The sequence below is a fragment of the Parasteatoda tepidariorum genome, chromosome 1 (assembly GCF_982258835.1).
Source record: "Parasteatoda tepidariorum strain Cologne lab strain chromosome 1, Ptep-v5.0, whole genome shotgun sequence".
Taxonomy (NCBI): domain Eukaryota; kingdom Metazoa; phylum Arthropoda; class Arachnida; order Araneae; family Theridiidae; genus Parasteatoda; species Parasteatoda tepidariorum.
The window spans coordinates 35,475,998-35,503,636 of record NC_141755.1 but is presented as its reverse complement, the minus strand read 5'-3'; the positions used below and the strand labels follow the sequence as shown (position 1 = coordinate 35,503,636).

The following is a 27,639-nucleotide window of genomic DNA, read 5'->3' as shown; positions in this document are numbered from 1 at the left end:
TGATCCAAGAGTTCAAAATGACAAGGCTGAGTTGAATTTTGGTAGTCATAAACTCAAAATTGAATTGACTGTTTAACGACAGTTGTAAAAATAAAATCTACTTCAGAGTACCGTACACAATGATGAATATGTGAAACATACGCAGTATATAATTATGTACAGTACAAAAACGAAATAATAGAAACTTATAATGTAATGGTTGGGATCTTTAAGTACTAGGACTCAATCTTAATGGTTCGAGGGGGTGACCTCAAATAATGCAACTAAATAAGTTAAAAATTTAAGTTACGAAATCAGACACAATAACGTATTTTCTTTGAATACCTTTTTTTTTTTACAGATTATGAATCCTGATACCATAAATATAGGAGTAATCGTTTCATTAGTTCTTACCGGTGAACAAAGGGATTTTAAAAATTTTACCCTCTCTGAAGGATAATTCCACATAAAAAAAAAAATCATTTTTTGTTTCATAATATTCGGAAAAATTTTATATGGCAAAATACAAAATTGGTGAAATAGTTCCTGAGAAATCGAATTTTAGTGACCTTTTTAAAATTCGATTTCTCACTATTGACCGCATTTGTACAAATTTTGTCTTACCGTGTAAAATCACATTCTTTAAAATAGGTTTAAGTTTGTAACTCTTACTATTATTAAATGTGAACAATAATAAATAATTATCTTAGGATAAACGAATTTTTGTGTAAAAGTCCAAATATTATAAATGGATCCAAACTTTCGACAGCTTTCCTGACCAAACTATTAGGACCCTATATTCCAGATTGCCTATATCAAGGAGATCAGGATTCATAATCAGCCAAGAAAGGGTAATTTTATAAGAAAGTATTTTTTTGTGTCTGATTACGTTTCTTAAAATATCGTTTGCACTAACAACATTTTACCAATTTGAGGTCACCTCCTTCACTCCATTTTGTTCACTACGCAAAAAAAAGATTATCAAGTTATATTACTATTAGTTATGTTACTATTAACCTATTCATGGTGGGGTAATGGGAGCCTGCAGACTTTAGCTGGGCATATTGGAGTGGCCTTCACGCCTTTGGTGGCTCTACGTAAAACTCCCGACGTACTTCACCCACTCCGACCAGGGTCACTCCCTCGCCACGTTGAGGCAGCCTGCTCGGACTTTGAGGGAGTTACAAAAGTTTATTAACAAATAAAGTGCCAATTCTAATGATTCAAAAGGAAAACATCAAATGCACTAATTAATTAGGGCTAACCATTAAGTTTTGATGACCTATTTGGATTTTTGGTCATCAAAGACGTGTGTGGTAGCCAAAATCTGGAGAAAATGGTCCAAATAGTTCCTCTTAATAAATAGTACAAAATTACTAGCATATTTGACGTCGCCCTGTTGAGCCATTATAATCGGCGCTTTTAGTTCATGAATATCCAATCATGTTTGAAGAAGTTATTCGGGGTGTTCTTTTTCTTATTTTGCGCTCAGGCATAGTTCGACTGGCCAATTAAAGGAGGTGATAAAAAAAGAAAAAGAAAACATCAAGAGATGGAAAGATTATCATAGAAGATGATGGCACAAATCACGTTTAGAGGGTGAAAAACTCGTAGATTATGAATCTATAGGATACGAAAGTTGTAAGTCTGTAGAGGATCTTAGGTGCGAATTGTCGTCATTTTAGCACTAGCACACCTAGCATTTTCAAGTTCTTCCAGGAATCAATTTCACGTTATTGTAGACTGCTATGACGTCAGCGGATGGAGCTTGAAACAACTCGTATTAACCAAATCTTTTTGTTTAACAAGTTTTTTATTTTCTAGTGTTTTGTCAAAACCTGCTAGGGTTTTCACTTTTCACCATGTTCGAACCTATGGTTTGCGACCTCATGTTTTATGATAAATTTTCATCCTCTTGAGGACTATTATCACCAGTCTGAATTTGTCAGTGAAAATGTTAAAGTATAAGGATTGGTAATCGCAAATGAGCATTTAAGCAAGGAAAAAAATCAAAAATGCTCTAAAAATCTAACAAATCACTTTTGAGGAAAGCAGATTTATTATGTATCTAAACCTGTTTTATTATATGAGGGGAAAAAGTAGTTTAAAGACTATTAAAAACACTTTCAAATTCTATGAATCGGATTCTCCTGCCTCTGATTTCGTTGTATCATCGTATAAGGATTTTTTTAAAAAAAATCAATTCTTCTAGCTTCACTCAATGCAACGAGGTGAGAAGTGGACTTAATTTCAATTAGTTATGCATAATTTACGAATGTGGGACAATTCCGCTTTTTAGGAGTATGGGAGCCATTGCAATTTCGGCAACATGGGTCACTAGTGCATAGGACCAAGCGTTCGGAGAGAGGGCGTCCACAGTTTCCGCATCTAGATGGTTGTTAACAGAATTTGTTAGGTGCATAAAACCTCAATAATTATTGAATATAGTAATACTGTCCTGAACAGTTTTTATTTGATACTATTGGTTGTGCGGAGTTGGCGTTAAATGAATGGAACAAATGGACTGTATAAAGCATTTATTTTTGTGTATTGTTTTTTAGAAGTAGCCTTTAAGCATAGACTGAATGAAATGGTTAAGGTTGCCATGTTGGAAAAATTACAGAGTGTCCAAGGAAGATTCTGCGTCGCCAAGAGCGTAATTTACAAATACGGTGTTGAAATATGTATAAAGTTAAATCTTAAATCACTATTTTAAAATGCAAGAGTAAAGAAGAACTATTATATTTCAGAAGAATAATTGGCATATTGAATACAAACAACATAATAATTAAACAGTTATAAATGAACAATTCACTTAAACTCAAAATTATCTACGATAATCAAAATTCAAATTTTAGAAATAGGTCTAAAATTTCCTTTCGCCGTGCGTATGTATCTGCTACTCTGATATTACCGTTTGGGATTGAAATTATTTTAATAATTCGTCCTAAAGGCCACTGGTAATCTGGAAGTTGAATATCCTGCACTAGAGCTAGCATACCAGGGCTTAATTTTTGTAATTTTTTTTAGCGCTGCTGTAAGTAGCTTAAATAACTGTTTTGCCAATGTCTTTAAATAGTTGGCAATAATTTTTGAGTCCTTTACCATCTATTAAGGAGCTTGTCGATGAAGTTAGGTTCTGGAATAGAATTTATAGGTTTTTCTACCAGGAAATTGCCCGGAGTTATAACTAATCTTTTTTTTTTTTTATTGGTTTTTATTGAAATTACATACATTTGCTGACTTGTCTGCTCAATATAGGCTTATAAGTCATTGTCAAGTAGAAAATACAGATAGAACAATTCAGAGAAAGACATCACGAAGAATACATCCAAGGTTACGGCGGGATTCGAACCCGCTACCTCCACGCTTATCATCTGTATCAGACGGTAGGGGTGAAAGTGGTCTCGAATTGAGGATGCCATCAATCTGTAATAAGTATTACATTTTATTTATTTGAATATATGTAAGTTGTATGGGAATAGCGAATTGCGCTTATAGTTTTCTAAAACCTGGTGGACAGCACAGCTAACATCTTATCCCCCATTGACAATATCCCTCCTACTTCAATTATGCATCAAAACCTTTTCTAATAAAACCGTGATTTCGCCAATAATGTTCGCTCGAAGGAAGTCTGCAGCGGGGACTGTGTGCAACCTCCGTTTGTGTTTAGTGTCCCTCCATTTTGGTCAATTAGGCAATTTTCATTTAAATGAATACTTGTAAATCTTTTTACTTCTGTAATTTTAAAATTCGAACTATATTGAAACAATAGAGAAAAAAAAAACGTTTTGTTTAAGATGACAAGGGGCTTCAAAGTTTAAAAATTCAGTCTAAATTTTAATTAGACTGATGTGATTTTTTTCTATAATATTGGTTAAAAAAATATTAGATACCCTCTTGTCATTCTAAGTTGATTAAAAAGAAAATGTTCTGGGTGCAATACCAAATTTTAATAATTAAATTGGAAAAGCCTTATTTTAAAGTGGTTAAATTATAGTGGGTTTTAAACCAATCTATATTAACCAAACTTTTGCATATTATTAAAAAAAAATATGTACATAAAATGTTTGAATTTTTACCGTTCATCTACTGAAAAGTTAAAAGCTACAACACTGATCAGAAGCCGCAGTTGGCAAAAATCATGATTTTTTTAAACTTAAATCAGATTTTTTAAAATTTATCATCCAAAGCATCTGATAAAAGATTTTAATAATACTTAATATTGTTTAAAAATTATGTAACAAAAATAGCTATAAAATGGATAAAAATTATTATATTATTACATACTAATCACTGGGTTAAAAAAAGATCAGTTATATTTTTCAAGCTCAACTTTCTGATGATTGTTAAAAATTGCCAAACAATTAGTCAAACAGATACTTAATGAAGAATAAATTAATTTAGATAAGTAAACATTGCTTTAAATTTTTTTTATATATATTATTCTGGATTGAGCAGGTCTTGATACACGCTAACTACATATTAAATAAGATATAAAAGCACTGCATTTCAATTAGCAAAAAACTAAATGATAAGTATTTTAAATGTATTTGATGAAAAATTACAATTTAAAGGTTGCATATCAATCTTATTCATGTTGACCCTATTTTAAAATATAATAATTTACCCTTTCAATAAATCTTAGTAAAAAATCTTTATTATCGATAATATCAGACTTAAAAAAATAGCTCCCAAAATAGTACATTTATTAATTCTATTGCATAAAATATTTTATGTTTAAAAAAACTATTGATTGAAAAAAATGTAATTTAATCAGTTTGTTTAAATTATTGATCTTTTTTTTAAAAAAAAATCACTATTGATTTAATGCAATACATTTTTAATGATATAATGCAAGGGATAATATAGCAGTTTCAATGCATGTGTTTCTTATTAATGCGTAATAAAAAGTCCCCCCCCCCCTTAAAAAACATTCATTATCAATAAAATAACACTTTTAAGAATTATTATTAATCATATTATATGAAAATATATTAAACTTAAATTAATAATTTTTTTACTAAGATCGTTCATATTAAATTCCATCAAAATTACACTGCAAACATGTTTTCCCCTGTCATTTTCAGTACCTGAAAACGAAATGTTTAAAAAAAAATTAATGCACTCTCTAATACGCAGTGGGGGTGTCCCGAACCTATCACCTCATTCAGATTGTAAATGCTACAATCAGAAATGCGTTAAGAGTATGGCAGCCCAACCCTCTTCTCTGCCCCAATTCACATCTCCGAGTAGTTGAAACAATCTACAACTCTAGCCTCCGAACAGTAACGGGCCTCCCACGCTGAACCCCAATTCATATCCTTCACAAAGAAGCTGACTCCACCTCAATATCGCACAGACATTTTTTAGTAGCAAAAAAATTCTACCTACGCCACTGTTCCCTTGGATCTCACTCTCCAATGAAGCAACTTTTGCATAAATTCCATTTTACTAGACATAAAAAGAAATCTCACCTTTTTCTCAAGTTTCAGGACATCTTCAACCGAAAATGCATGAGTGAATACAACATCTTCCCCTTTTACAATGCGGTTTCTCTCACAGATTTCCCGAACCCTTATGTACATGAACTTCCATATCAAACTGCGAAAAATCCCAACGAAATCCTCCCTCTCTATCAGGTAACCCTCCACACCATTTGGAAAGATTTTACCATTCTCGCGACCAATGCCTCGAAATCCAATAATAACACAGAAATTGCGGCTATTAGTTCAAGGAACAACCTGTGTTATATCTCTCAAATCCATTCTATTAACTCAGTTTTTACTGGAGAAGTTTTAGTGATTTGGTTAGCAATCACAAAATTCACCACCGAGTATCTTGATTACGTTATTTTATCGGACAGTAAATCCGCAATCACGGCCCTCATCTCGGCTACCCATAAATCCCCTCACAGAATCCTCCTCTTACAAAAAAGATCATTTCAGCAAGTGCAACAGTGAAATCTCTTACGATCGTCTGGTTTCCAGCACACGTTGACACCCCCCCCCCAATGAAACTGCGGATAAACTGGACAAACACGCTACCAATACCCCTCGAGCCATCCCCTTTATCTTACCTGAAGACTTGTATATTCAGCAGTTTTAGACTCAAACCGCGAACTCAATAACCTCCGGACTAACTCAAAATACCACAAGCGTTTCCCCTTTGATCACCCTGTTAATAAAACTTCCCTCAATTAACTCCCAAACCGAAAATACGATATCTTAATCTCGCGTCTCCGAAGCAACACAATCCAACTTAACGCAATATGTGCAGAAATAGGGCTCGTAGACTCCCCTTTGTGCGACCACTGTCAACATCCAGAATCTGCTATCCACCTCCTCTTTGAATGCAAAAAGTTTGAACATCAGAGACAAACACTGCGCGCCTCAATCGGAGTTTTCCCACTCTCCCGTCACCGTCCTCTTAGTTATGACCAATATGATAATCTTCTTAAAAACTTAGTGGATTTTTTAATTTCAACTAAGCGTTTCTAAACTCCAGTTTTCAAATCCCTTATTAAATGCAGTTACAAATTTTTAAGTTTTTGGTTTAAGCCTCTCTGAGAGCCTGGGAAAAAGAGTTTTTCATTTATTAAGAATTTTGTTTTGATGAACGTGTTTCTCCAAAAGTGTTGGAACCACCAAATGTTAGATTTTAATTTTATCTAATCAACCTCTCCAAAAATGTTTTGGAAAAATATTTAATTTTGATCTCCACAGTAAATTTGCTTCGCTTCTTCAAGAACAGCGTACACTCTCACCATCTCATGGCCATCATCATCACCACCAACAACTCAACTCACAAAGATACACCTTACAGCAAGGGGGAAAAAGCGAGTAGCAGAGATCCTCCCCACATCATCACCAACAGTCCCCCCACATCATCAACAGTCAACCCAATCCTCATGCTCTTAAAGAGACTCGGCGATTTTTCACTGAAAACTGGAATTTTCCATCCCTATCACTGTGGATTCCTACCATTCAAAGGTGTAGACTCGGTTCTCACCATTCTTCACCATGAAGTGCTCCAAGCTCGGTTCGAAAAAAAGTATGTAATATGCTGCTCCCTGGACATTCACGCTGCGCATGACAGTATAAACCAGGAATATTTAATCCTCAAACTCTTAAAGTCCGGAATTACTGGTCGAGCCTCCAAATTCATCCACAACTTTGTCAACCAAAGAAAAATAGCTGTGCGATGGAGGAAAGCGCTTTCAGCCAATTTTTCTATGAACAGAGGCGTTCCGCAAGGATCTGTGCTCTCCCCATTCCTCTTCATGATTTACATGTCAGACCTGCATCCCGTCCTCCCAGGTGACATATCTTGCCTCATTTTTGGAGATGACATCTACCTTATAGCAACCGCTTAAACCACCCACGAAGTAAGACATAAGATGCAATTTTCACTCCACCTTATTCAGGAATGGTGCAATGACTGGAGTCTCGAAATCGTTCCGGAAAAAAGCGCCGTCATCAATTTTTCTAGAAGACGCTCTGGTGATAACTTCAGTCTCAACATCTTTAATAAATCCATTCCGTGGGCTTAAAATCTCCGAATTCTCGGGCTTCTCTTCTCCAGTAACCTGAGCTTCCACCACCACTTCAGAATATTAAAACAAAAAATTTTAAAGAAACTCTCCGCTCTTCACTGTATTGCCACCACCCGCTGGGGAGCCCAGTCAGAACATCTTCTTCAAATCGCAAACTCATGCATCAGAAGTGTTTTAGACTTCGGTAGCCACATATTTACCTCCTCAAGTGTAACAGGTTTACGAACCCTAGAAATCCTATACAACGCGGCGCTTAGGGTCGCAACAGGACTACCTCGATGGACACCCATTCCACTACTTCTCAAAGAAGCGGGAGTGAGTAAATTAGCTTCACGTCACAAATGGATAGCAGCTAAATTCTACTTCCGCTACACCTCCCTGCAGTCATATTCTCCAGTCTTCCATCACCTTAATCTCCCACTATCCAACCTTCCACAAGGTAAATTGGCCCCGCTAATACCATACATGCATAAATGGATGATTAGCAAGAACCTCTCCCAAAATAACATCATTAAATACCATACCCCTACTCCAATTCCTCCAAATGTCGTCATTCATTTAGACAACTTTGCATTCCAAACCAAGAATCTAGCCCCACCTCAGATAAGAGCCTTATTTGAAGAGTTACGCTATCGAAACCTTACCAACAGCATTGTTCTGGCAACAGACGGATCAAAATAATCGGACAAGACCAGCGTGGATATATATTCCTCTAAAGGTTATACGGTCTCTGGCCGAATTCCGTCACAAACATCAGTCTTTACCGCAGAAGGATTGGCGATCTTCCTCGCCCTTAAACATTGTGTTACCAGCCACGAACATTATACCTTGCTAACAGACAGCCACTCAATACTTCAGTCCTTCTCCAAAGGCACTAGAAAATCTCCAAGAATCTCACTACTTCTCCTAGACCAAATAGCCAAATCTAGCCAAATTGTGAAGTCACTCTCATTTATCTGAATCCCATCCCATACTGGTATTATAGAAAACGAACAAGCTGACCAACTCGCTAAACAGGCACTAAATCAAGATTTTATTTCACACCTTTTATCCCCCCAAGATCTTAGTCAAGTGTTTTTGAAAGAAGAGCTCAATAAAGAACACAGAGAATGGAAAGAGTACCTTACCAACAGCATTGTTCTGGCAACAGACGGATCAAAATAATCGGACAAGACCAGCGTGGATATATATTCTTCTAAAGGTTATACGGTCTCTGGCCGAATTCCGTCACAAACATCAGTCTTTACCGCAGAAGGATTGGCGATCTTCCTCGCCCTTAAACATTGTGTTACCAGCCACGAACATTATACCTTGCTAACAGACAGCCACTCAATACTTCAGTCCTTCTCCAAAGGCACTAGAAAATCTCCAAGAATCTCACTACTTCTCCTAGACCAAATAGCCAAATCTAGCCAAATTGTGAAGTCACTCTCATTTATCTGAATCCCATCCCATACTGGTATTATAGAAAACGAACAAGCTGATCGTTAAGATTTTATTTCGCACCTTTTATCCCCCCAAGATCTTAGTCAAGTGTTTTTGAAAGAAGAGCTCAATAAAGAACACAGAGAATGGAAAGAGTGCAAATACTTCCAATTCTTTCCGACGAGCCTCAAGATTACCGCCCACTTATCAAGTCCCGAAAATTAGATGTGTTAATAGCCAGACTCCGGACGAAAGCGCTTCCAACTAACGCGATTCTACATAAGTGCAAGTTAGTAGAAAGTCCTAAGTGCCCCAACTGCGGACATATAGACACGAACGAACACTATCTCCTGAAGTGCTCCCTTAATCAAAATGCTCGTAAATGTCCTTATCCCTGCAGAGCCCAGCTTTCACTGATCTAGTTAACTTGTCTCTCAACTCCCGGACCAAAATCCAATCCCTCTTAAAATTCTTCCAAGCAACTAACAGATTCTAGCAGTTCGCTCCAACCCCTTGTGCTATCTACCCAGCTCCAACCTTAAACCTTACCTATTGAAATTAAGCTGCTAAATTAAGTCTTACCTATTGAAACGCAGAGCTATAAGCGATAAGCAGAGAGCTCGCCGCACTTTACTACACTCAATACCCAATCCTCTTCTTCACCAAACTCAAGAACCGAAGAGTCCTTCTCTTTTCTAGGAGGTGAATTTTTATTTCCAGTGTAATAAATAGGATGTCTGGTAAGAAAAAAATTTTTTTAGTTCAAATTATTATTACTAATTTCCTCGCCCTTCAAGAATGTAGTATTGAAGCTTAACAAGAAAAACTTCCGAGATTTTTCTAAATTGAAAAATTAACTGTTTAAATATTATCAAACATTTTATTATATCAGATGACTAAAGGAATTAAAAACATTTTCTGATTAACTTTGAATAATGTTGCATAATTATATAGATATGAAGACACACCTTTTTTAAGAAATCTAATTCGTATTTTTTCCCCACCTCCCGAATATAATCTTAAACGATAGTTATTTCAAGAGTTTCATAACTGTATTAAATTTGGAATACGCGATTGGTTTACATATTTTATTTATTTCAAATTGATGAATTTGTCCGGTTTCTTGATTTGACTAGCAACTCTGATTATTCTTTTCCCACCCCCCCTTAAGCAATATAAAAATTAAAATTGTCAATATTCGATCACTTGTTAATAATCTAGTATATCTGAAACTTTAAAATTTCTCGATTCTGTTCCTTTCTGGGGATCTTTTGCTACCCTAGTCACTTTAAAATTTATTATGTAGATTTTCAAAATTTGTAAAAGGTGGCGAGGCCCTATATAATTTTTCTTTAGTTGTTTCTTTCTTTACATTATGCAATTATCTTCGAAAAACCTTTTTCAGTTTTTTGGTTTCTAATATTTTGATTTATATTGTTCTGAATAAATTTTATTAGTAATATTACCTTCAAAATTAATGAAATATCACATTTCTTACTCTAAAGTTTTAAAACAAAATGAAAATTTACAAGAGTTTTGTAAATTGGGTAAAAATCAGAATTCTGGAATCATTACCAAATGGCAGTTTCCAAATTAGTACTATCTCAGGAAAATAGGTTTTTTCTTATCAATGTAGATTTCATGACCTCAAGTTTTTCCAGTGATTTTTTACATCGGTATTAGTATTGAAAACTGTAATATATTTTTGTAAACCTAAAAAAAGTAATGCCATTTTTAATTTTGTCAGTGTAGGCGATTCTGTTTTTATGCAATTTACCTCTAAAACTCAATCTAACCTAACTAATGTCAATAAATAATTCTTTTAGAATTTTCCTTGGCTACTTCTGAAGGAAAATATAAATTAAATATAAGATAAGCTCATTCTTTACAGGTTTGTTTTTTAATGTAAATGCCGTGATGTCATTTATTTCCAAAAAATCTTCATAGTAAAAAATGTTTTAAATTTTCGTTAGAATTGGTTTAAATTTGTAAACGTTATCGTGTATTAGAGTATGAAAATCTTTGTTTGAAAAAAAAAAAGTCTACAACTAATGAGTGTTAATCTTAATTTATTTATTTTTTTTTTCGAATTTTCTTTTGTAAGTTTACAGTAAGGTTATCGAAATACATTTTTAAATTTTCTCTTAAATTATTGACTCTCTTATTTTATTTTTACTTCGGATGCTAACCTCGAATCTAGGAGTCTGTTTAAAAATGACTAGAGTCCTTCACAAATTATTTTTTCCTTAAAACTTATCCTTTACAAAATATTTGATCTCTACGATTTGATATTACTTGTGGAAATCCTGCTACAAGTATTCTTCAAATTTCTTTTGCCGAAAGGAAGTTTTAACTAACTTACACTTGAATTAAAAGCTTCGAATTTACACAATAAGAGGCTAGTGTTACTGGTTTCATAATGAATCCAACTGAAAAGTAATATTGACAGAAACAGAAATATTTATTAACATTTAAAAACAATACTAAGGATTTGTAAACAAAATTAATGGCCCTCAGCGGCTGAAATACAAAATATTAAAATATCTATCTTAACAGAGAAAAACCACTCTTCATTTACTCATTTACATTTAGTTGGGTCGTACTAATTTTAATTGGATCGTAATAAACTCAAACTTAGCGGTGATCCCTTCACGATAAACTATTAAGACTTGCTTGGAATCTGAAACTAACTAATATTTTAAATATTTCTACAAAACATCAAACTTTTCTGAAATCCCAAATTTTTCTACTTATTTCCATATAAATTGAAAGAATTAAAATCGGTGAATAATTCTCTAACTTTATAATAAAAAAAAAAAAAATAGTGTGTGAAGTCCCTCCGCGCGGAAGAAGTTAAACTTCGCAACCTGCGACTTTAATTGTAGAAGAATCAGCAGACGTAGAAGGATCACTAGTTCTATTCAACGACTCTTTTTCCTGCTCCGCTCACTTCCGTGCTCTGTAATCACCGTAATATTGCGCAGTTTTCCCTCGTGGACCTCTTGAACCAGTGCTTGTGGTTGCCTCATCGTCTTGCCCAGGAAAATGTATTTGTATTAATAATGTATGTGAATGCGTCATAATGTAATTTCAGAATAAAAAACCTAACAATCATGTGATATTCACAAGAGACGTACATTGACATAACCTTAAATCCGTCGCATTGTTCGTGGGATTGTTTTCACTCATTTTTTGCAATTGTTATCCACTAAGTTTGAAAATAAAAAATACTACCCTATTAAATTATATGTGTATCAAAACAAACTAAAAAAATATTTATGGAAAAACAATACTTTTATGACTTTTATTATTTTTATGCTAGTGAGAACCAAAACAATATGGAAATGAATGATGGAAAACTGGATCCTACCACGTGATTTCTCGGCCAATAAAAATGTAGCGTTAAACATTTAACGCAACCTTGTTGGAAGTCGCATAAGAAGTATAACTTCAAAAATAAATATCATTCGCAAAACTGAGGCTATTTTCCGATTGACCACTTGCGTTGTTTAACAAGGTGAATTTTCGACTTAAATGGGCAAAACGTAACATTTTTCATGAATAGCTGTTAAAAACTCTCAAGTTGTTTTGTAATTTCATAAAAAAGCATTGTTTAATTTAATGACAAAGACTTAGTAAAACACTGTAATGAAGGTTTATTATAAGAAATACTTATTCCTCGTGCATGAAATGAAAGCTTAATTCTTTTTGTTTTGGATTTGAGACATTCAATTACGAAAATAAACGTTTTGTAAAACTAATTTTTGAATACGAAGAAGATAATGTAATATGTTTGCTTGAATATGAAGTACTGTTTTGTAGATGAAAAAAAGTTTTTCAAACAGTTGTAATTCTTGCCCTTTAAAGCCAAATTTTTATGGAACTTATTTTTCATACTTTTTCATTATTTTGTATTTATTTTGGTTATTAAGTGAAAAGATTATATTTAGCCATTTAATAATTGAGTTTGAAACACCAGTCTTTTTTTTCTGAGTTAAAGGTAAAATCTTCCAAGCACTTCCAAACAGAAACTTTTCAAATTTGCGCTTATTTAGATCTTAGAGAAACAATTATTCATCATTGAAATTTCTTTAATCTAAAAAATCAGTTCTTAATAAATGTTTGAATTTTTTTTTCCATTCTTATTCAAACTACTTTATTTTTATTTCATTTTTTAGTACAAATGTAATCCCGGTAATCTAATAGAATTTTTTTAGTATGTAACTATTAGACTGTCTTTTTCAATAAATAAAAATACCGAAAAATACCAAAAACAGATATAATCCTAAAGATGAGGATAATATGTACACAGATAAATTATTAAAATGTAATATATTTTTCAAATTAATCTATATTTTTCTCTATGTTGAACCCAGCTATTTTCATATCCTCCATCTTTTTTATTATCATTATGTATTTTTGCTTGTAAATAAAGCTTCCCATTTTATGTTTTTTTTTCTGACAACTGTGTCCCATTTGCATAGAAAGATAAAAATTATGAATTAAATGCCCTCACTAACTGCGCTTTTCAAAAGTAAAATTTCGTCCGGAAACTGCTTCTGTTGTCCGTAAAAAGACTTTGAAATATTTTAAAATAATCTCTTCATAAATCAATAAATTTGGCGTCACATCTTCACAAATTACGTTGTACAGCGTAAAGTGAAAACGAAAATACATATAATTCTATTCGATAGATATTGAATCTGAGTTCTAAATTAACTAGAGCATATTTATAAAATCTTGTTTAGATAACGTTAAAAAATTTTATTAATTCCGTATCGTGTTTTTTCTTAAATTCGGCCCTTACCGGTAGGATGGTCCTATTTTTCTTTCCCGCAAAATCCTAAAAATGAGGATTCATTTTACACAGAAAAATTTTTAAAATATATATTTCAAATTAATCCTTATTTTTCTCTGTTGAGCCCAGCTGTTTTCCTATTCTCCTTCATCTTTTTTATCTTACATTTCAAACTCCACTCTGTGGAGGACTAATAGATTTATTGTTCTTTAAGCTTTATATTAATTTGATTAGGGACTTATATACTCAGTCACTAGTTATTGTATCACTGATCACAGTTGGTTCTCTGAGCCATTTTCTTAGTGTTTCTAAGTAAATGATGTTCCTAAATGTATTTTAGAATGATTACTGCAGAAAACTTTTAAAATGTTGTGGAAACGCTAGTTCGTTATTTCACTATAGTTATTTTTACTTCACTTTTATTGTTACTTTTTTATTTCAATAAACAGTATGGTCTTTTGTAATATCTTTCGTAACAGTATGGTACATGAAATATTTTCATTCTAATCTTAGATTAATAGCAATAGCCAAACAAAATAAAGGATAAAAAATTTTATTTTCCTAATAATAACATGTATAAAGATATGAAAGTTTTTATTGAGTTCAGTTATTTTCAAAGGTTTAAGATCAAATTTTCTGGAAATTTCATTTATGCCAACCATGACCTCATATGCAAAGTTTTATTTATTATCAGATGCTGGTTTTTTTTTCCAAATTAACAAAAAAGGACTAACTAAATGCAAAAGATATAAATTAATATCTGAATAAGGAAGAAAATATTTTTCATAATGTGATTTACGATTTCACCTATATTTGTGTAAATTGCAGTAAAGGTAGAATTGAAAGCATCAAAGCCAACATCAGGTAAAACTCTGAAAAGAAGAAAAAGATTATTGTTTAAAATCCCAACAAACTACTAGTTATGATTTAAATCAATATTTCACTGCAATTTATCTCGAAAATGATATATGTAAAAGTTTTTCTTCGCATTAATGATATGCTGTTCTTATGTGTATTTTTAAAATCCAGTTTTGGCAATATTTCAAAATGTATACAGGTGGGTTCAGTTCGGCGATTACAAACTTAAGCGTAAGACACATCATAGGAAACAAAATCTCATCTCGTGACCGGGTACGCCGGTAGGAGCGCTTCCTCATTGTGAGTTGACTGTTCATGCCCATTTGAAGTGGTACTCTTATCTGAATTGTCTTAGTTTCATGCTTAATAATTATAGTCAAAATGAGCCCAAAATAGATGTTTTTAAGTTATTTGCTCATTTTGCGAACAAATTGGTGAGCTTTGCAAGTTAGTTTCCAAATTAATAACTATGAAGATGAACCTATTTGAGTACAGATTTTGATAATTATTACTAAACAAAGCTTAAGTTAGTTTAAAAAAGCAATGTTTTGAATGCGCACGAACAGCTTGTCTGTAATGGGTAAGTGCCCCTAGTTGCGTAGGATGACATTAGTATACCCATGATCTTCACTCTTTTTAGCCATCCAATCTCGCTTTTACATCGGAATGGGCGAAAGAACAGGGAAAGACACAGTAAAGTAACAAGTCCGTATCTTCCTTAGAATTACATAGGGTCAAAGGAATTCTGAACCATCTTTACTGTGTGTCTTTGACATATATTCCCTTTTTTCATTACTTTTTATTGCTTTTTTGCTGCAATTGCAATAAGCCTTTTTTTTTACCTGATAAAAATTTAATTAGTAGTATTTGTTTGCTTACTATTTGCGCATTAAAAAAGCTTGGGAAAGATAGAACTTAAAATATATATTTGAATTCATTATGCGCAATTTATTTGTATTAATTTTAGACGCTTATGTTTCTTCTATTTTTTTTGTTTATTTGGTATATTAATAGAAATATAAGGGAATACTAGCAGTTTTTAAAGAGTGTCTGGAATATGTATGAGGAGTTAAGAGTTCAATTTTGGGGGTCTATAATTTTTGTGGCAGAATTAGATTCTTAAAAAAAATTTTAAACTTAAAGCTTATTTTAATTTGAAACTACATATATATGAACTATAGGTCGAAAATTTCCTGCTTTTTTCACTCTTATTTGATTGTTACAGTATTAGGAAGAATAAGTTATTGCGATAACGACCGGAACAGGTTTGTTCCTCAAGCTGCATCCGTTCAGAAAATTATTACGGCTCCTTCGAATTTAGAAAAAAATTTCAACTTAGATAAAGTCCACCTAATGCCTCGGCGCCAAAAATTCATTGATTTCGGACTTAATTAAAATGTTTCCCAGGAATTATTAAACTTTTAGGAGCTACACTAATATTTATGTTGTTAGAATTCCGACGAATTTGTATTCAGATAAAATTTATAATGAAATTATATAATAAAATTTAAATTATTTATAATTCTTATTTTGAAACATCGATACACTAAACAACTTTAGTGTTTCTCAACATCAAAAATAATGACGACTACTTAACAACCAAGAGGCGTAGTGAAACGTCATATGTAACTTTTGGATTTAGATGTTGCTCTATACCAAGAATCAAGGATGTTCAGTTATACAAGGATGTGTGTTTAAGTTTTATTTTACAGTGCTTCTTAATTGTTTTGTTTCCTCGGCAGATTCGAACGCAGAACCTTCCTCTAGTCCCGACTTCTTCGACGCTCCGACTGGCGAAGAAGCTGAAATGAAAGGTATTAATTATTTACTTAAGTTAACATTCAAACACTGAAGAAGGTTCTTTCTTATAGAACTGAAACTATAGTATGACAATTTATGTACTTTCATTTGTGCTTTATATACTTTGTTGCTTTATATACAAGTTGGTTTTTGCTTAAATATACATTTGTTATAAGCAAACATATACTACCATTTCCTTTATATATGTATTTTTCATTTGTAGAACACTTTATGTCAACGCATTAATGGATTTTAGTCGTGATTTCAGTAAACCTAAACTAGCCTTAATTTTCGCAAAAAAATAGTTTTTATTTTTACGTTTGTCATGTAAATTCCAAGCTCTCTATAGCATATGTGTCATTTGTTTGAAATACCTAAACTTATGCTTACTATTAAGCAATGGTTAAATTGCTTAAACCATTGCTTAATAGTAAGCATAACGCCTAACGTAAGCATAACGCTTACTATTTTAATATTTTGAGGAAATTAAAAATCGTGACAAAACATTTTAACAAGAAAATAATCTTTTTAAAAGAGGATTACGCTTAAAAATAAGATCTTTTGATGGTCTTGTTTGAAACCTAAATTTATATACTCGAGTAATAGAATAGTGAGGAGGCAGAATACACTTAACAAATCGTTGTTAAATATTTTTGAATAATTTTTAAAAAGCTTCTTGAAAACTTATTAAATATTTTTAATTGTGCTAGCAGCCAATTTAGTGTAGTTCTAGTGTGATGTTATTAATAAAATTGCATCAGCTAACTGCCGACCGGCCTGTGTAGGGGGCAGGAAACTGTCCTTGCATCAGAAAGGTTCTGGTTTCGAATCCCGGGAAAGGCATGGATGTTTCTTTCTCTCTGTATGTTTTATGTCCTTTCTCTTTTGTGTGTGTGTGAATGTCACCCCCCCCCCTACAAACCGGTTTGTGGTTGAACTTCAAATGAATTTACCTCTATTCCAAATTTCAACTGAAATGTTGCGCAAGATGCAATGCAAATTACAATAGTTTCCCTAATAGATCAAGCAAAATTAATTATTATTTTATCACGAACAGGAATTTTGACCTTTTTGTTTCGAAAGACTGAACTTTATTGCGATCATTTGTATGCAGGCTGTTCATTAGCTAAATTTAATCTGTTCGAACAACTCAACTTAAATGATCCAGGGCTTTCTTTAATCTAACAGGAAAAAATAATAATCTTTTACGCTGCATAATATTTAATTTCGATGTGAGAAAACGTGAAACCGTTGTTTACCAACGAAAGAATTACAAAATCACATTTAGTAATTTGTTTTAATTGATATTTTAATATTACGAATTTTTTTACTGTATGTTTGAGATCTTTTTATGGAAAAAGGATGTCATTTGCTTTGCGCATTCAATGTGATGGGCAAACATTAACAATGGATGTTAAACAATATTAGAAGCATTGGAATGGCCAAAGCTGAGCTAGATTCATAAGCAACTCCTAAGTTAACAATGGTTCAAGCGGTCAACTACGTCTAGGTAATATTTTTTTTTTTTGATACACTTGGGCAAAGCCAGTTAATGAAATGATTATATTTGTGTCAAAACAGGATTGTTGAGAATTATCGTCTGTTTAATCGTTATCTTTGATCTACTTCGATAAATTAAGTTGTTATGGTAACAGTTTGTTTTAGCGTTAGTTTATTCATTCTTTTTTGTGAAGAAGAAACAAAATTGCTTTGAGTTGATATTTATTTCTGAGCATTAATATATTCATAACTACGCCATTTTATATCTTTGAGAGTTTCGAGTTTTATTGTTGAAGCGAGTAATTTTTACATTTTTGTAAACAGAACTGTGAAGTAAGCAAATTTGTGTGTCAGGCTGTTTATGAAATAATTAAGAAAACTGACACTTCAAATCAGAATTAGTTAATGATGTAAATAGAATGATTTTATCATATTTAAAATCCTAAACTAAGTAAGGAGAAGCCTGTGTACAGATATTTAAATTCAGACTTGGAATACCTAACTGGGTTTTGATGTCCTAGAGAACGACATTGTGCCTATTGAAATTATTCAATACAATAAAATCACTTTTAAATCTAACAATATTTGTTTCACATTACCCTTAAGAAAATTTTTTCGATTTTATTATTATACTAGAGGTAAAGATGTACAAGTAGTTAAGAACTACAGCTTACAAAAATATTAATTGCTTAGGTTTTAAATTCCAATGCGTTTTTTAAAAAACTAAATTGAGACACTAATAATTTTTATAAGTGATCAATCGTAATTTTTATTTTAAACCAAATATTGCATTCCATAAATCCAACTTTTCCAGATATAGCCATGGCTAATGGCAAAGCGTAGCAGAGTGTTATAACCATTGCTTACATAGAAATATGATACAAAATTGCTTTTGTGACAGCCATTTCTAATAAAGCAAGACAGCATTTAGTTACTATTGTAGTTCAGCCTTGGGCAAATATAATTTAAAAAGAATTTTTTATAATTTTTGTCAGACCTAAAACTATGAGGGAATACTATTGTAATTAGCTTCTATCTTCGTCGAAAATTACCCTCTTCTTTCAAAAGTGTTTCTCACATTTTAGTTTTTAAATTTTGACAAAATCTGTTACCTTTTTCATCCACATGTAAAACTAAAATTTTTTTATTATACTATTTTAAATATCTCCTTACAGGTAGGAGACAGAAAGGAGATATTGATCTGATAGACGTTGTGAATAATCTTCGAAGCAAAATTGCTGCCTGTGGTCATAGTCTTAATGTGTCTCTACCGCAAATTGTCGTCGTAGGAGGCCAGAGCTCTGGCAAGAGCAGCACCCTTGAAAGCTTCGTTGGGAGGTTGGTAGATTTTTATATAGGGTTATTTAAAAATATGGACAAAGTTACAAGTTTGCATTTAATAAAAAAATGAGTTAGACATAAACTATTAACATACTAATGAAAAGAGGACTCCAAGTTCTGCTTACCTCTGGAGGTGATAGTTGCATAAACTGCCACTAGATGGCAGAATAAATCTTGTAGTTTTAGGACGTATTGGGTAATCTTTTCCGTGCAACAAAAGGCAAGGAATAGGACACATTGAATATTTATAATACAGTCAAACCCCGCTATAGTGAACATTTATGGGACAGAAATTTCAGTTCATTATAATGGGTAGTTCACCAGATCCGTACGGCAAACAATTTTAACTAATTTTTCTTAATTGCTCCCTTTTTATTAGACATTATTTAACTAAATTACCAATAGAAAGAAAGACAAAAATGATTAAAAAACAATATGTAGTGACAAAAAATGTGTAAACGTTTTTCTTATTTCTCTTCGTATTGCGTAAAAAAATTTAGGGATGGGAAACTGCGATAGAAAAAAGATGCTTGTGGCTACATGCCCTTCAATGGATGGTTTTAATAGTCGGTAAATGGAGTTTTGGTTGAAATTTTAAAATTACCAAAAAACGAAGAGATAAAATCATTCAAAGGTAGAAAAAAGTTTATAAGATCAAATTTCCTCTCTTTTGGTTCACTATATCCACAAAAAATATGTATAGCAAGGCACGGGAGTGAATATTTCGTTAACTATATCAAAGAGTTCACTATAAGCAATGCTCACTATAACGGGGTTTGACTGTATATGTTAAGAAAATTTTCAAACTTCCACGTGATTTTTTTCGATGCTCATTCGCAAAGTAAAATAAAATGCTACAGTCAATCCACTTCCACTTCTTCCACTTGAAACAAAGCTATAATTTTAAACTGCTATAAAGAATTATCTGAATTTTAAATTAATATTTAAAATAATACCATAAATATCTTAAATAGTGCAAGAAATATTTTTAAATAGTGCAAGAAATATTTTTAAATAGTGCAAGAAATATTTTTAAGTAGTGCAAGAAATATTTTTAAGTAGTGCAAGAAATATTTTTAAGTAGTGCAAGAAATATTTTTAAGTAGTGCAAGAAATATTTTTAAGTAGTGCAAGAAATATTTTTAAGTAGTGCAAGAAATATTTTTAAATAGTGCAAGAAATATTTTTAAGTAGTGCAAGAAATATTTTTAAATAGTGCAAGAAATATTTTTAAATAGTGCAAGAAATATTTTTAAATAGTGCAAGAAATATTTTTAAATAGTGCAAGAAATATTTTTAAATAGTGCAAGAAATATTTTTAAATAGTGCAAGAAATATTTTTAAATAGTGCAAGAAATATTTTTAAATAGTGCAAGAAATATTTTTAAATAGTGCAAGAAATATTTTTAAATAGTGCAAACTTTAAAAATGGCCTATTTGGAGACTTTTTTGATGGGATGAAAATTGGCAAAATCATTGCCTTATTCTCTGTTTTTGCAAATTCTTATGAGTCCAGATTATGCGATATTGGAATAATTTTTTATACGTTGAAAATTTAGAACACAAAAGCTTCATTTTCTCAACCATTTTATGAAAACCTTTTCTCCATATTTACATTTTGCGTCATTTTCAGAATAGACATAAAAGGCATTGACTAAAGATAAGCAAAACTTGACCTAACAGTCATAAGCAACAAATGCAAACTCACAGCAGTTATGAAATAGCATACTATTCACAAAAAGCATTACTTCATGAGACGATAAAGAAAATTCGAGAAACAAATTAAGCAACAGTCTTCTTTAAGAGTCATTATTTTGAAATTCTGACAAAAATCTGAAATTATAACTATTTTTTGATAGGGGTGTTGTTGCTTTCTTCAGATAAACCCCAAAGTCTTGCTACATTAGTACATTCGTGCCTAGTCATGGACATGTACTAGTTACCATGGGGCATTGTTGCTTTTCAGAATTGTGTTGTTTCAAAGTTAGTGAAGAATTCGAGTCTTAGCACTTTTCTGCCCAGAAAATCTTGGTAAAACAGCATCCCAATAGTTTCTTTCCCTGAATATTAAAGTTTACAATTGGGATAAGTTCTGTGACACAACTTTCCTGAGTTATTGATGCTTTTAGTTGATATAGCCATTCAAACTTCAAAAAAATGCAAAATGCAAATTTTTTTCTGGTTTTCAAAACTGCATCGTCGTTCAAAAGGGCTAATTATATAATCCTGTAGGTAAATGTATCTACTAATACATAGGAAAAAATCAATGGGATCTTTCCCTATTGTCAAGAGAAAGAAAAGATCAAATTTGCATATAAATGCTATTTAAAAATCACACCCCTACGTTTTGAGACAATAAAGACTGATTTTCCCCTTCAAAATATGCTAAAATTAAGAGATTTCATAAGAACTCTATCTGTAAATAAAAGATACAACTAGGGAAGGAATTATTCATCTGCTCACACATTTTACCTCCAAGTCATCGCTTTCGTTAACAATCATTTCTCCAAGATACTGTATGTTGTTCAATGGAATAGTCCTATGAAAAAATTGTCTCATATTACGATAAATGGTTAAAAACATTATATTATCTGAACTGCACAGCCTTTATAAACATTGTGTAAGGATAGAAACTTTTTTCAAGCAAATGACAATGATGCAAGTTCTGAGGCATAGCTTGATTAAATTGCTTGATTAAATTACTTGTTTAATTATTTACTTGATTAAATGATATCATATGTAACTTCTGAAAATTTTAATATGCAAATTTCGTGTGAATATTTTTTAAGGTTCTTGCAATAAGATATTTGGCTTTCCAATACCACAAAATTAATCTTTGCTTGACATATTTAACTTACGAAAAACAGCAAGACAGATCCAAAACTTTGCATGTAATTGTGAAACGGCTATACAGAAAACGATCAAAATTTTGTCCAGAAAAATCGACAAATAAAGTTCAGCATAGCATGCTAAATTTAATAAGTAAAAAGAAAAAAAAACTAAAATACATAAGAAAAGTAAATTTTTATAATTAAAGCAAAAGCAGAAGTTAATGGATCCAAAGTTATGATATCCATTTTCAGTAATACAAGTGATTTCAGTTTTAATTAAATCAGATTGCCATTTTATTTGATAATATGTGGTATCCTGAAAAAATAGCTGATATCTGAAACAGCGATGTGAAGGAAAAGTGAATTAGATTTGAGCAAAAGGTGAAAGATTTGAATACAGGATGATTACTGAAAAAAAGGGAAAAAAATCTTGTGTGAAAAAATGCTCTTGTTCCATTAAATGCTGGTTTTTTTTAGATTCTTTGAATTTTATTTTAAAACTATAGCTAAGTTATACGAAAAAATGAGGAAAAAAATTAAGCGATATAAAAAAGTTTCACACTGATAGGTAACAGAGTATATACACCGAAGAGCCATTACATTATGACCACCCTGCTAATAACATGTGGGACCACCTTTAGGCCTCAAAACTGCTAGCACCAGCCGTGGCATTGATTCCACAAGGTGCTGATAGGTAGCCGGAGGTATCTGGTACCAAGCGCTCACCAACTGGTTCTGCAATTCCCTCACATTGCGAGGGGGTAGCGTGGCAGCACAAATTTGGTTTTCCCAGTAGGATCACAAATGCTCTATTGGATTAAGATCGGGTGAATTTGGGGGCCAAGACATGACTTGAAAGTTACTGGAATGTTCCTCGACGATTCGACTCTTATGACATGGTGCATTATCCTGTAGGTAAACACCATCCCCCGCAGGAAAAACTGTTGCCATGAATGGGTGAACCTGGTCTGCAACTATGTTCAAGTAGCTTACAGACATCGGGGATTGTTCTATGAGGATTATGGGTCCTAATGTGTCCCATGAAAACATTGTTCCTGGGCGAAAAACCATGAAAACCTGGGCGAGCCCATTGTTATAGATGGAGGGTGGTCATAATGTAAAGGATCTTCTGTGTATATATTTGCTCATATCTAACAGTACTTTATACAAATACAGTCTTACCCCGCCAGTGTAGTAAATGGTGACTGATGCACGTTAAATCTGTCGAGTCTCAAAGTCCCCCACGTTCCCATAACAAATCAATACCTCTGGGGGTACTGATCCAGGAGTTTCCTTGCCTTCTGGATTGGTTCAAAATTACAAGGCTACGGCGTTGAACATTAGTAGTCGTAAACCCAAAAATTGGGTCGGCTGTTCAACGGCGGTCATAAAAAAAATACAAAATACATGACTTAGAAAAGCGTGTCTTTTCAATTTACGGCACAACCCCTCTGTTTTTTTTTTCATGATTATCTTTTAAATACAGAGAGATATCTTTTCATAACAGATATTATCTTTATATTAGCTCATTTTAGAGGGAGAGATAAATTTCATCTGTCTCCATAAAAAGGAGGAATGAGATTTCTAGCATAGCATTTATAAGAAACTTTGGTAATTTTTTTCTTGAAAATGGGGTGAGGTCTCATTGATTTTTTTTGCCCCCATGTGCTGATAGATTAATTTACCGATTAGATGATATAGTTATTTTTTTGTTATTTTTTTGAGCGGCAATGTCGTTTTGAGAAAAGCTAAATAAAAATTTGCAGATTTTCCATTTTTTGAAAGTTTGAACGGCTACTATAAACATCTATAAATTAGGAAAGTGCTGATTCACACAACCTGTCCTATTGGTGAACTTTAATATTCAGCAAAGAAATTATTGTGGTGCTGTTTTACCAAAGTTTTTAGAGCAGAAAATCATCAAACAGAATTTCTCACTAACTTTGGCTGAGCTCTTTTGGCTCTGAAAAGCAACAATGCCGCATGGAAACTAAAGTTTGTCCATAAATAAGCATCGATATACAAATGCAGCAAAATACAGCTTGGAGGTATAGTTGCTTTTTTAAGATAAACCTCTTGAAACATCCTTATATTTCACTTTTAAAGAAATTACCTTGAACGTTGATATTTTCTACAGGGAAGGGGAAAAAATTTTAGGGGCTCAAACTTTCACAATATTCACTTTTCATAATCTATCTTTAATACAAAATTAAATCCAGCCAATCTAAAAAATAAAACTATCACACATTGTTTGAAGTCCAGAATAATAGCTTTTGATGACTTTTTACGCAATACCTATCTAAGCAGTGATAAACAAAACTTTGAAAATTTTCTCTTCTTATTAGTATGTGTGTAAAATGCTAATGTCAGTTTATATTACATTAAATACAAACTTTCCCAATTATTTCATTATTGATTATAGACTTTTTAAATTAAAAAAGATCAGTTTTATAACAATTTTGAAAATTGTAATTTCGTTTTAGGGAGTTTTTACCTCGGGGAACTGGTACTGTTACCAGAAGACCAACCATTGTTCAGATGACCCCAAATCAACATGAAGGTAATATTTCGTTTAATTTTCTTTATTTTAGTTATACATACATTAAAATATATATATTATCGCGCATTTTTTTCCTTTCTCATCAAGAGAGTAGCCGACCGGCCTGTGTAGGGGGCAGGGAACTGTCCTTGCATCAGAAAGGTCCTGGGTTCGAATCACGGGCAGGGCATGCATGTTTCTTTCTCTGTGTGTTCTATGTCTTTTCTCCTTTGTGTGTGACTATAAGCCTATACCGCCCTATAAGCGGGTTGTGGTTGCGTAAATGGCGTGGCAGAAGTAGAATTCCTGGTGCCACTGAAATACAAGAAAAATCGCACCCCCATTGCCTAAAACAGGCATACCACACACAAAAAAAAAAAAAAAAAAAAAATCAACCTTAATTTTTTTTAAATGGAAATAAATATCTATATTTGTATATGGTAAAAGATTGCTTATAAAAACGTCAGTATAAAGACAATTGAGCTGCAAGATTAATATCTCCAACTATAAATATTTTGAGAAAAATAATTTTGTTTTATTCCGTTACTTGAAATTATTATTTATTATGCTTTGTTTTTCAATTATCTAGTTACTTTTTAGTAAAATATCTTACTGTTGAAGCGAACTGCGAAAGCAGTTTTGTGGGTTCACGAACTGAGCAGGGCATGTGGATGCAGTGCACTGGATATAGACATCTTAATCTTGTTATCCATTTTTAAGAAACTAAAATGAGGAATTATAACGTAGTATATAAATCATGGAAAGAATTAAGAGAATATATTTAAAATGGAAGTAAAATCATCAATTTTACTATTTTGAAAATATTTTTCTAATTTTAGTGTCCGAATTATCTAATATTCTTTTTTTTCTTTACTTATTTTCAGAGTATGTAGTGTTTTCTCACAAGCCAGAAGTCCGATTTACTGACTTCAAGAAAGTAAAAGAGGAGATTGAAACAGAGACTCGTAGGTATCCAGGACCTACTGGATTCACGTCAGATCCCATAATCATGCAAATATACTCTCCTCGAGGTTAGTATAATAATGAGTTCCTAATCTTTGTTTAAAAAAAAAATTAAAAGGCATCCTGTTTTTGCGAGATACAATTCCGTAGTAATCACCCTTACTTATGTTTTAAAAACTTTTAGTCTAAAAGAGAAAAAATTATATCTGCAATAGATTGTATTATTAGTTGTCCCTTTAAATATTAGCTTGCAAACTATAATATTTAATCGTCAGATTAACATCAAGATCTGGTTATTCACTATTTAAAAAGGCAGGGCTGAAAACATCAAAATTTATTGTTGGAGCAAACAGATCAATTCTAAGGAGATTATTATGAACATTTACAAATTTTATAAGCCAATCGGGCATAGTTCAACTTGAACTTGAGTTGGATGTAGGCCTAAAATCAGATGGTTTGATTGCGTGGAATTTTAAAATCTTAAGAATTACTAACTGCAAAACACTCTCAAAGAAAAGAGCGGAATGGAGGAAGGTTCTGGTCCACAAAGGGCTGTCAATAGAAGAATAATCGAACATTATTTTTCTCTCTACCTTTTTCAAAAGTATTTGTCGTACACCGTATCTAGCACCGTGTTTGAAATAGACGCTAACTCCTCAAATTTATATCTAATTTTGTCGTAGAAACAATTTCCTTTTAACAATAATTGACTTTTGAACTGCTTTAGTAATCTTAAAAGCAAGTTGTCATATCTATGAGTAGATATAATGTCCTAGATCAGTGGTTCCCAATCTGAGGGCGATAATACTCAGGTGGGCAAACAATGACGAGTATTCAGAAGAAAAAATTTGTAATTACGAATAAAAATTAAAGCCAGCGAATCGCTCCTCTTCAGGATCCCGTCAACATATCCTGTAAAAAGATTTGGTTCGATCGTCCAGCTTCTCACAAAACGGAGTAGGTTAGACATTCGCTTCAAAGGAGACCTATGCTTAAATCTAACGATCCTGGTATTCAAGTTTTAACTAAAATCAACCAAGCGCAATACAGTCATTAAAAAGATAAAAATAAGCAATTGAGTATTTCAATTTTCAGGTCTTATTTCTCTCATTTTAGTTTAAATTTTCATTTTTTCCAGATCATATTAAATTTTTTTTATTCTTGCATAAATTATTTCGCTTCAAACATCTCCTTTTTATAGAAAAAAATATTCAAGGAGATAAGCGTTAAATTTCTGATGTGACTGGATAAAATTGTTTCATTATTTACATTTTAATTGAAATTAAAATCTGGTATAATTTAGCTCATATTCAAATTTATTGATGTATATATATATTTTTTTAAATCAAAGGCGATAAATCTCATCCAAATTCTAGAGGGGGGGGGGGTGAGCAACAAATGGAAGGAAATCATTGTCCTAGATGTACCAACCCCCGAAGGCGTATCTACTTTTACACAAAAGCAAGCAGAGGGCTAAGCCCACTAGTACTTTTAAAATAAAGTTTAAAAAAAAAACTTTTTGATGTATAACAGTCACAAGGCAACAATTCCTTTTGAGTGTCCACAAAATACGATCACAATGAGTTATTCATTGTATCTGCTTAAAGTTTAAAAAATTTTGTGGTATTAAACAGTATTAAAAGGTTCTCGTGGGTCGCATTTCGTGAGCATTTTCGTGGGTCGATGAGCATGAGCGAGCTGGGTATTTAGACGTAATCCCCTAGATATAAACATCCTATTCTTGAGGTCTATCATACGTGTCAATAAAAGTTAACATAGGGTGCGGAATTTATTCTGAATGTATTTATAAGTGGATAAAAAATAAATTTTTAACTTTTGCCATTAGGAAAATATTTTTCTAATTTTGGTGTCAGAATTATTCATTATATTTTTGCTTATTTGTATGAAAGACACTGATTAAAAAACCTTCTTTTTGTTAGTTTTAAAATTAACTGTAGTGGATTTGCCTGGTTTGATCAGGAACGTTCCAGACGGGGATGCCCGTAGTAACATCCAGGAAGTACGAGAGATGGTCCTGAAATACATTGAG

The 27,639-nt window shown here is 32.3% G+C and overlaps 1 protein-coding gene and 1 pseudogene across 1 annotated transcript in view; both read left to right on the top strand.

The window, feature by feature from the left end:
• Nucleotides 1-7,999: 7,999 nt before the first annotated feature.
• Nucleotides 8,000-9,516, top strand: LOC147816382 (uncharacterized; annotated as a pseudogene).
• A 43-nt stretch (nucleotides 9,517-9,559) lies between these two features.
• Nucleotides 9,560-27,639, top strand: part of LOC107437057 (dynamin-1) — a 35,792-nt gene continuing 17,712 nt past the window's right edge. Inside the window, 6 exon segments of the mRNA XM_043049371.3 lie at nucleotides 9,560-9,699; nucleotides 16,358-16,429; nucleotides 19,091-19,253; nucleotides 24,571-24,647; nucleotides 25,511-25,657; nucleotides 27,530-27,638. Coding sequence (XP_042905305.2) covers nucleotides 9,693-9,699; nucleotides 16,358-16,429; nucleotides 19,091-19,253; nucleotides 24,571-24,647; nucleotides 25,511-25,657; nucleotides 27,530-27,638 — 575 coding nt within the window. The 5' untranslated portion in view covers nucleotides 9,560-9,692.